This window comes from Palaemon carinicauda, chromosome 28, assembly GCF_036898095.1.
Source record: "Palaemon carinicauda isolate YSFRI2023 chromosome 28, ASM3689809v2, whole genome shotgun sequence".
Lineage (NCBI taxonomy): Eukaryota > Metazoa > Arthropoda > Malacostraca > Decapoda > Palaemonidae > Palaemon > Palaemon carinicauda.
Window position 1 is genome coordinate 51817312 of NC_090752.1, and position 11990 is coordinate 51829301.

The following is an 11990-nucleotide window of genomic DNA, read 5'->3' on the forward strand; positions in this document are numbered from 1 at the left end:
AACCCGATAGTTTTAAATTTTATAGAGTAAAAATGATCTAGCTGACGCCATGGCCAGTGATAACGAGCCAAGAGTCGAAAACATTCATTACGTAAGCAATGTAAACACCAAAGACTATATACAGAAGGAAGATAGGAAGGCTCAAAATAGAATGTTAATACGCTGGTTGGCAACTCCTAAGTGAACACAATAGTTGGTTGCTCCGATTTCAGATGGCGTTGTAGGTCTACATCGTTTGTCGTCTGTTTGTTTATATTCAGAATTTGACAGTTGACTCAAACGAAAAAATGGCGCCGACAGTAAAGAAGTCACACAAGTGTGTTGTGTGCCATAAACAAAAAGAAACCGATCCTCATTTGGTATTTCACAGGTTCCCTAAGGACAAAGAACGGTGAGTCCAAACAGTATAATACATGCAGTATGTGATGCTAATGAGTAAGCCCCACTGATATTGGATGTAAGATTAAGGCAAGGCATCCACAGTAAATCTCTTTTGTTTTTCATTTTTTTGTTGGCTTGTATGCTACCTTATTTCTATTTCCAACCCCCGTTTGATTATTTTTGTGTGATACAATTTTGTGTTATTTTGATCCTTCTGATTGTACATTTATACAATTATTTGTTTATAATATTAAACTATACGTGAGTGCATCATGCTTTTCCATTTCAATAAAAAATAAAATACAACTGTGTTTTTATACACCTAATATCTCTCCATCTTACAGTGGCCTACAAACTGTAATTAAATGTATGCCTACACATAAGCATTTGTGGCTAAGTTCAACAAATCAGATATACAGTATGTTTTAATTTATTTGTATGTGGTATTGTATAGAACATTTAAAAATGGTTGTAATATACTGTACAATACTTAAATTTGCAAAAAAATTAACTAAATCATGAGATATGGCTATTGAATTTCTGAAAAATAGACTGAGAAACATGATTTGCAATTTAGTTACCTAAAATTTAAAAATATCATGAATATGTGAGAAAAATATACTGACATAGTAATGCAAATTATGAACAAATATGTCGCAAAATTTACAATCGAATTCTATCCTATGTACCCGTAAGCATTACCACTCTGAATGTTTGGTTGCTCGCTCAAGAGATGGCGCCATTTGTTTCGCATGGGAGTATCTGGCATCTTTTCATAGCACACTCATTTGTGTGTTAGAAGCCTGAGCCTTCCTATCTTCCTTCAGTATATAGTCTTTGGTAAACACCTTTTGACAAAATTTTGCCCCGCCCATCCACCAGACACCCATTCACCTTGTTCCATCGGCTCTGAAACCCATAACAGTCAAGAATGGCTAACAGGATTTGGAATTGCCCCGTGGTTGCAAAACTGCATTTGTCTTACGACTTGCAACTTTATACAGTCAAGAGAAAGCCCATGGCCATATTTACTGTAGCCTGAATAGGTAATCATTCAGTTTCTAGTTTAAATCCAATATTTATGGTCTGATTTGTATTTAGCGTAACATGATTATAATACTTGTAATGTCATTCAGGCTTTTGAACATTTCCATTAACTATTCACTATGCCACCAGAGAGAGAGAGAGAGAGAGAGAGAGAGAGAGAGAGAGAGAGAGAGAGAGACAGAGAGAGAGAGAGAGAGAGAGAGAGAGAGATTGTATGTAAACAGTCTTTATATAACTATTTTTGTTAAAATAAGAATTTTGTGCTAAACTCTCCATCAGACCAACGGATCATCCGATATCATTTTTTTCTTCTTCTTAGGCCGTACGACCGTTTTGGCTATGTTTTGGGCATGACTGCATTTTGTGAATAAATCATGAATCGTTCTAGGAGTTTTATTTGTACATCTAATGGGAATTTATAGAAGTAAAGTTAACATAATTCATGTATCCTTTAAAATAATTACTACATGTAGCAAAACAAATAGTAGTAAAGATGATAATGCAATGAAGGAATGATACCATACTTTATCTTTAGCTTCAACATCGGCAATAACATCCAGTTACCATAATTTGTCAGCTTGATGAAATAACCCATCATCTAATGTTAAACTTAATTTCCAAGGAGGCCATGGCTTATTGCACAGTGAAAAAAACATGACAAAGACTTTATGAATGGCGGAACGATACATAAATGTGGGTGGGGGTATCTGTGCTAGCGTAGTAATACTACTGTAGCAGTAGTGCTGCAACAGTAGTATACATGAATTAAACGTTTAGGCCAACTGCTGGGATCTTTGAGGATCATTTAGTACTTCTTACAACTACTCAAGAAATGAGTTTTTATAGCCAGAATTTAAATTTTCTGATCCAACAATGCCCATGATAGCCTTCAGTGTTATCCTGAATTACATCGTGGCCAAAGTGGGTGGAGCCTCATGAATTCATCATTCTGACGATAATTATTGGTGCAGGTTTAAAGCCAAAATACGGTACCGGCTTTTTTTTTTTTTTTTTTTTTTTTTAGTAAATAGGTAGGTAAATAGACAATAAATAAAAATAGCTTGACATTGGATATAGCAGTTATCAAATCAAGCTTGTCTACTACGTTTTTGAAAATTACCAACTATTCCCTATACCTTGTCAATCTGATTGTGACCTATAAAGTAGACTGTAATTTCTTAGGAAACTTATTTTGGAGGTTACACTAATAATCGAAGTGTTTTTGTATTTATTAACATATTTTGTTGTTTTGTTCATTATGACAATTATCAGTGGAGAGGTTTCAGAGTTCATAAAGGTGTACTTCTTTGCTTTTATTTAAACTTTTGTGTCATTGTTGCCAGAGGTATAGCCTTCGTTACGTATAGCCAATCATCGATCGAGAAAGAGGGAAAAAATGCCGTCATAAGTTACATAACGAGTGTGTTCGAAACCTTTTCTCTAAGTAAGTTGGCCCGTCTTAAAAAAACGTCACTTTTACATTATAAGTACCAAATTTATTCAACCTACGTAATGCAGAATATAGTCAAAATTTATGTGTAGATATAATGTGCATGCTGAAGAAGCGTTATTTTTATGAAATTCATAGATAAAAAATTATTGCGAAAAAACCGTGTTACAGAGGCCCTGAATCTCATAGTAATGCATATTAATCTATTCATCCCTGATAATTATCGTTATAGGCAAAGAGATAAACACATTTAAAATTCCCAAATTTTCCAAACATAGAAATTTCGTGGGATCAAAACATACCTGTGTTTAGATTTTCAAATTTAAATAGGGTCACTGATGAAAGTCACATGGACTCAAGCCGTATGCAGTCCCATCACAATAGAAAAAACGATGGATATTTTAGATGCAGTTGTTTTTCTTATGGAAAACACATAGGCCTACACGAGATTCGTGGTACAAGGAAGACCCATACACTCCCTAGTGTCTGTATCAGCTTGAAACACATACTGACATCTTGAGTAAACGGAGCTAGGTTAACACATTGTCTACGAGCCCTTGCTGGCATAAGGCCTGCATTTTAAAAAGTGAATCGTAGGGACTCTAGTACTATTCCACCATTTACTGAGAAAAACAACCAATAACAAGAAAGAATTCCTCTCTCTCACAGGAAGAAGAAGAAAAAGAAGAAATCAAACCTTCTGTGTTCGGTTTAAGCGAAGGCTGGAAGTCTCTTAAATATCCAATGATCATATGAGACAGATGATTGATAGCCAGGTGGTTGGAAAGGGCAGCAGCCCTTCTGTTTTCGACCAGACTAGGGCATCCCTCGCAGTCCGAAGCGCTCTTGGAAATCAGCAAACTGGGCATCAGGATGTGGTACTGCAGAAGCTGGAAGGAGAGCAGCTCCTGCTGGAGGGCGGCTATCGGGATGGACATTGTATCCTGTGGAAGTCGCTCTTTCTTGAAACTTCTTCTTGGATCTGAAATGTCGATTCGAAACTGAAATCTATTTCCTTTTGGTTGAGATTCACAACTTTATAGTTCGATAAACTCGTAATTAGGTCACAAGAATGTAGATTCTTGCCAGATACGCTTCAACACACATATTAATGGCTTGTATGTTTGAGTATGTTCAAATGATTGAATTAACTCAAAAGTTACAAAAAGTCATATACATGCAGGTATATACATCTAAAATGTTTACTTGTATTTATACACACTTTTACATATATATATATATATATATATATATATATATATATATATATATATATATATATATATATATATGCATGAATATACATGTTTTATATATATATATATATATATATATATATATATATATATACACATCTATCTATCTATCTATCTATCTATATATATATATATATATATATATATATATATATATATATATATATATATATGTATCCTACACACAGCCATACATATACGTACATACATACATATATATATATATATATATATATATATATATATATATATATATATATATATACACTACATATACAGTATATATATATATATATATATATATATATATATATATATATATATATATATATATATATATATATATATATATATATATATATGCACGATACTAGATTAAACGATGGTTGAAAATGGAGTCTTATTTTCTTGAAAGTTTTCTGAACACCAACCTTTCACGATGAGCCTTGTGTACTGAAGTCTGATGGATCATTCAATAGATGAATGACAGACTGTCACAGATGGGTATTTCCAAGTACACATGCACCGAGAGCAGAGGCAACGTTTTATATTATTGCAACATCAATATGTCTTCTTACTGTCATGTGCGTAAACATACTTTCATGCATATACCCATATATAACTATGTATATATATATATATATATATATATATATATATATATATATATATATATATATATATATATATATATATATATACAGTATATATATGAATATACATACGCACGCACATATATACATATATGCACATATATCTATAAATAAGCATGTATATATATATATATATATATATATATATATATATATATATATATATATATATATATATATATATATGAACATACATACGCACGCACATATATACATATATGCACATATATCTATAAATAAGTATATATATATATATATATATATATATATATATATATATATATATATATATATATATATATATACATATATGCCCTTTTGATAAATAAAACATATCTGCAATCGAAAAAAATGCTTGTTATATAACTTGCATTCACAACATAATGAAAGATGTTTAGTGATAGCTTCTGTAGCTAGACTACCTACCAAAACTTGCTGTTGTAACAGTTTCTAAATCCTCTGCCTGGTACGGATTATCACAGGAAACTCAAAGCGTAAGAAACTGAATCCTGGTAGGTCAAACGTAAGTTGCTGAAGTCTCAGAGGATATGAAACAACCATTCATATTGCAGGAAAGTGTGGCGGGTATTTAGTTCTTTGGATGTGACGTTGCATTTACATGAGGAGTAGATTCCAAGATATTTTTTTTATTCGGTATTTTGTTGGTGATTATAATTAAACAAAGAAAAAGGGACAATTGGATGAAAGAGCTTTAATCTGCTGGCATAAGGCCAGCTGCATCTACGCAAACGTTTAAGGGATGATTATATGATAAATATTTGCAATTCAGTCCATTGAACAACCTTAATATGCAAAACGAGCTAATTATCCCGGAATTCCAACCATTTTGTAAAATAAGTCTTCATAGAATAGAAGGCCCCTTTCTTACAACGCAAAAATTGTAAGAAAAAGATAATCATCATCCTCATCATCATCCTACGCCTATTGAGGAAAAGGGCCTCAGTTAGGTTTAGCCAGTCGTTTCTATCATGAGCTTTTAATTCGCTACTTCTCCATTCATCCTCTCCTACTTTACGCTTCATAGTCCTCATTCAAGTAGGCCTGGGTCTTCCGACTCTTCTAGTGCCTTGTGGAGCCCAATTGAAAGTTTGGTGAACTTATCTCTCTTGGGAAGAGCGAAGAACATGCCCAAAACCATCTCCATCTACACCTCACCATGATTTCATCCAATTATGGCACTCGAGTAATCTTATAGTTTCATTTCTGATCATGTCCTGCCATTTAAAAAAGTCCCTTATAAGCTTCTGGGCATTTGCTTCGTCAATAATTCGGGCAGAATGCACATTTCCGTAATCGAACAAAGACAAACATAAAAGACTATTGTTGATAAGAACTGTGACAGCGTGGCGCCCTGACAGAATGCGGATGCAAAGTGAGTAGCACACACTTTTTCTTTGAAAAGAATAACATTCTTGAGTCTTCGTCAAGTATTCCTATTTTAAATGTATGCAAGATCTGGCCGAGGTTGAACTATAGGGCTTGTCCGCCTACTTTCAATGATTTTTGTGAACTTTTGCAAGTTTATTGCTGCATAAATGTAAGCCTTTGATTTGACAGCTAAATATTTTGAAACTTTTGTACTATACTGATATCATATCAGGTTATGTTTCTTGCTTTCTATGCTTCTGTGGCCTTTAATGGGGATCAGGACAGTGCTTTGGTAGGCAGGCGAGTTTCCCAGTCTGTGGTGAGCAAGATTTAATTCTTATTGTTATAATGAACAAACTTCTGGACTGCGGCCGAGGTTTGCAAATTTCAAGTTGCTTGCTTGCTTGTCGATTGCCTGGCCTTTGTGGCCATGCACGGGTTCTTGCAGCACTGCAACCCGTAGTACAATTTCAAGTCATTGCTGTGGTAAGTTAGTTTCCAGGACAATACTTTATTAGGTTTGTTTCCATGAAAATTCTCTGGAGGGAAGCTTTTTTATAAATGCTCTGTAAGGTTATATTCACACAGGCAGAGATTCAGCAGGTGCAGATAGGAGAGGGTTGAAACATTGGCTTAGAATACATTGATTCCACTGAAACTATTCAGACAGATAGCTAAAGGCACTGGTTGGGTTCGTTTATTGGAACTAATATATGCTATTACAAATTCAAACTTCAGCAACCATCTGCCTGCATTTGCCGAATCACTGCCTGTGTGGTTGTAGCCATAGGTAGGCATCAAGTTGTTTCCAAAACCATACAAGTTTCAAGGCTTATATTTTCTCTGGCAAGTGAACTTCCATAACAACACTGAGGAAGGTTAGTTTCTAGGAAAATGTAATAGGCAATCTCCCAGGACAATTTAAAGCTAGAATATTTACTAGTGCAATACTTTGGTAGGCGAGTAAGCTTGCTTGACAATGCTATAAGCACATTTCTTAGGTAGTCTTTTAGTAGGCAAGTTTCTCTTATAATGCAGTGTTAGGCATTCTTCTTTGGCAATGCAGTGTCAGTCATTCTTCCTTGGCAATACTGTATTAGGCGTGATTCTAGGACAATACTGTGGTAGGCTAGATCCCAGGAAAAAGCTAGGGCGGGCAAATTTCAGGAATAGCTCTAAGGTAGGGGAGAATCTTAGGTACTGGTGTGTTAAGGGAGATTCTAGGACATTTATGAGATAGGTCAAAACTGTGAAATGAGAGATTTCAGAGGAATACTGTGGTATGCAAGGTACTGATGCATTAGTGGGTTACAGGACAATGATGTGATAACAATGCTGTGATTGGTGTCCTTTAGGACAATGATATGGTAAACAGGATTTCAGAACAATGTAGTGATAAGACGACTTCTATGATAATACTGCTGCAGTCAAACTTACGGGGAGGCAATGCTGTTTAAAGCGATCTGATCTGACAAGACAAGGTTTAGGTAAGGACTTCTGCCTAATGCAAGGTTCCAGTAAAACAGGATTTCAGGACAATACTGTGACGGGTAAGTAACCAGGACAAAGCTTAGTATGCAAATTTCAAGGACAATATCGTGCCAGGTAATTTTTCAGGACAATATTGCACTAAGTTACTTTTTTATTTTAAGCTTTACTGTATTTATTTTGTCTGACTTTACGATTGTTTCTCAACGGGTACAGGCAACAGGGACTCCGTTTCATTTTGGCAAAGGTCATTTGCAAAGTTTTTTATTTTTCCTTCTCTTCATTATTCCTAATTTGATTAAGATCATAATCTTGCTCAACAATATACAAAGGAAAGGATAGAAGCATATATAAATGAATGGATAAACAAATAAACTAAAATATGAACTGAGAAGGGAAGTATGTTCTAGTGAACCTTCTAAATATCGATGCTACCGAAAATAAGGAAGAATTATAATACAAAGGGTATGGCGTAGCTCAAGGAAAGAAAATATCAGTTGTATGGTCACCACACAACTTAAAGGAACTACAGTATGTGTGGCAGAGGCCATAATCCAGGTGCCACAGCCAACTGTTTCAAGCACAGTTAGGAGAGAATGGTTACTCCTAAGAATTTCTATTAGTTGAACTTTCGAGTTTTACATGGTATTCTTCTTCTTCATGGTGAGCTCATCATCATCATTATCATTTCCTCCCACGCCTATGGATGCAAAGGGCCTCGGCTAGATTTTGCTAGTCGTCTTTATCTTGAGCTTTTAAATCACTACTTCTCCATTCACCATCTCCTACTTCACGCTTCATAGTCCTCAGCCTTGTAGGCCTAGGTCTTTCAGCACTTCTAGTGCCTTGTTTGAGCCCAGTTGTAAGTTTGGTGAAGTAATCTCTCTTGGGGAGTGTGAAGAGCATGCCCAAACCTTCTCCATCTACCCCTTACCATGATCTCATCCACATATGGCACTCGAGTAATATTTCTCTCAGTTTCATTTCTGATAATAATAATGGTGAGCTTATACCGTCAAAACTTAGTGTGATGTAAAATAGTTATTGACTGAAAGTCTGCATGTATTATACACACACACACACACACACACACAAACACACACACACACACACACACACAAACACACACACACACACACACACACATATATATATATATATATATATATATATATATATATATATATATATATATATATATATATATATATATATATATAATGTATATATCTTAATACATTAATGTCTGTATTCTCTTATTGATCTCAGGATTAGAGTCCCAAGGCGAAACCACTCATACACAATAGCATCTGACCGGCCGGGAATCTAACCTTGGTCCAGGATACTTGTATGACAGTGACAGTATCATGTGTGCATGTGTTTATGTATGTATATGTATGAATACATCTAAGATATGTTTAAATCAGTGCAAATTCATTCCCAAATTTGAACGAGCACTCATATATTCACCTAAGTACGTAATTATATTTCATTATTGTTTACTCCCTTCATTGGAGCAAAATTATACTGAAATTTAAGAAGTTAAACTAAAACATACCTTTATTAGAATTTAATGAGGTTTAAAGGAATTTCTCTGAAATTTATATCCCTATGTCAATTGTTGGAGCAGTTTGTTGCTTCTGAAAAGAAATGAACATCTTAAAACACATATAGACTTAGGATATAGATAGTTTTATCTCTAATGAAAACAGGGAATAGCAAATTAAATGAATATTAATTATCTGCATTATATCTTCAATGTGTTCTTACATTAGAATTATTTTAATTTAAGAGATGACTTAACCCCGTAACTCGTTTATTTCTATTTGTATTGGAATAACTATTCATAAATTTAACTTTATCAGAAAGTTATTTTGAGCTTTATATACATTAAAATTGTTCCAACTGGAAATTGGAATTATGTTCATTTGGGAAGTGATTTTTCTGGAAAACCCATTTATTTCCATTTGCATTAGTATATTTTTTAATAGAATGATCTTTATCAGAAATTTATTTTGAGCTTTATTTACAATAGAATTTCCCTCAACTAGAAAAATAACCTTAACTAGATATTCACGTAAACATTAGAAAAAAACTATATAATTAAAATTCTCTTGCAAAGGAATTTCTTTTGGATAAAGTTTCTTCATCAGAAAATTATTTTGAGTTTTATTCATATTATAGTTGCCCCAAGTAGAAAAGCAAACTTAACTAGATTTTCATGTAAATCATAGAAAGAATATGTTATCTAAGCTCTCTTGCAAAGGAAAATTTTTTGATAGAGTTATGATATCTTTATCAGAAAATTATTTTGAGTTTTATTTTTATTGAAATTATTCTAAGTAGTAGAAAAATAACCCTAACTATATCTTCACGTAAACCATAGGACAAAAAGTATATAATCTAAGCTCTCTTGCAAAAGGAAATTTTTTTTGATAGAGTTATCTTTATCAGAAAGTTATATTGAGTTTTATTTATCTTAAAATTATTACAAGTGGAAAAGTAACATTAACTAGATATTCGAGTAAATTGTTGAAGAAAAATATATAATCTAAGCTGTCTTGCAAAGGAAAATGTTCTAATAGCGTTATCTTTATCAAAAAGGCTTTTTGAGTTTTATTTATACTAAAATTATCCCAAGTGGAAAAGTAACCTTAACTAGATATTCATGTAAACCGTAGAGAAAAGTATATAGACTAAGCTCTCTTGCAAAGGAATTTTTGATAGAGTTATCTTTATCAGAAAGTTATTTTGAGTTTTATTTATACTAAAATTATCCCAAGTGAAAAAGTAACATTAACTAGATATTCGAGTAAATTGATGAAGAAAAATATATAAACTAAGCTCTCATGCCAAGGAAATTTTTTTTGATAGAGTTATCTTTATCAGAAAATTATTTTGAGTTTTATTTATCTTAAAATTATTGCAAGCGGAAAAGTAACATTAACTATATATCCATGTAAATCCTAGTAGAAAAATATATAAACTAAGCTCTATTGCAAATAATTTTTTAATAGAGTTATCTTTATCAGAAAGTTATATTGAGTTTTATTTATATTAAAATTATTACAAGTGGAAAAGTAACCTTAACTAGATATTCATGTAAATCGTAGAAAAGAAATATATAAAAACTAAACTGTCTTCTATTTTCTAATAGAATCATCTTTATCAGAAAGTTCTTTTGAGTTTTATTCATGTTATAATTGCCCAAAGTAGAAAAATAATCCTAACTAAATATTCATGTAAATCGTAGAGAAAAGTATATAAACTCAGCTGTCTTGCAAAGTAAAATTTTTTTTATAGTTATCTTTATCGGAAAGTTATTTTTAGTTTTATTTATATTAGAATTATCCCAAGTATAAGAATAACCTTAACTAGATATTCATGTAAATCGTAGAAAAAAAGTATATAGACTTATCCCTCTCGCAATGGAACGTAGATTAATTTTAGAGGTCAATGACCTCTGGTGTTGGTACCTCAGGAGGTCTGCTCTCTGCCACGACTTCATTCTTGCCCCTACAGAGGACCAAGCTATAAATGAAACGCAATGAATAACTGAGTGAATAAATAAATAATAAATAAATAAATGAATAGATAAATAAACAAACAAAACTTATTTACGACTTCGGGGACGACATCTCTCTTTTATCTTACTATTAATTGTAATTAATTTCTTACCGATTTCTCTTGCTTGAGGGTACACTCATGCACGCTATTTTATCTTATCTCTCTTCCTCCTGTTTTGTTAAAGTGTTTATAGTTTATTTAAGAAATATTTATTCTAATGTTACTGTTCTTAAGATATTTCATTTTTCCTTGTTTCCTTTCCTCACTGGACTATTTTCCCTATTGGAGCCCCTGGGCTTATAGCATCTTATTTTTCAAACTAGGGTTGTATCTTAGCAAGTAATAATAATAATAATAATAATAATAATAATAATAATAATAATAATAATGATAATAATAATAATAATAATAATGAGGACTTTCTTGGATTTGATGGTTTCAGTTAACTATCTTCAAGATAAAAGAGTTTGAGATGTATAAATAAATGGTTATTATTAAGTTTGCTAGTTAATTAGTTATATTTATTTGCTGGTATCTTCAGGAAATTTTACTTTTTTTAATACTTTAAAAAAAAATCGGTCGAAGATGAAGAATATTATATTTCATAAGTCAGTAAATAAGTAAAAAAGTAAATATTAGGATGTAATGATTTACTACTGACCGTACCTGTTTTGATTTTTTATCTTTAAACTCTGTAGACGATTAAGAAAGCTTAAAATGAATTAGTAAGTGCACAGAAATAAATGAATAGATTGGTAA

The 11990-nt window shown here is 32.5% G+C and overlaps 1 protein-coding gene across 1 annotated transcript in view; it reads right to left on the reverse strand.

Annotated features, from left to right (window-relative positions):
• LOC137622029 (trypsin-3-like) overlaps window positions 1–4592 on the reverse strand; it is a 22383-nt gene extending 17791 nt beyond the window's left edge. Inside the window, exons 1-2 of the mRNA XM_068352511.1 lie at window positions 4566–4592; window positions 3576–3860 (exon numbers count right to left, since the gene is read on the reverse strand). Of these exons, the coding sequence (XP_068208612.1) occupies window positions 3576–3816 (241 nt within the window). The 5' untranslated portion in view covers window positions 3817–3860; window positions 4566–4592. The remainder of the gene's footprint in view (window positions 1–3575; window positions 3861–4565) is intronic.
• Window positions 4593–11990: the final 7398 nt, after the last annotated feature.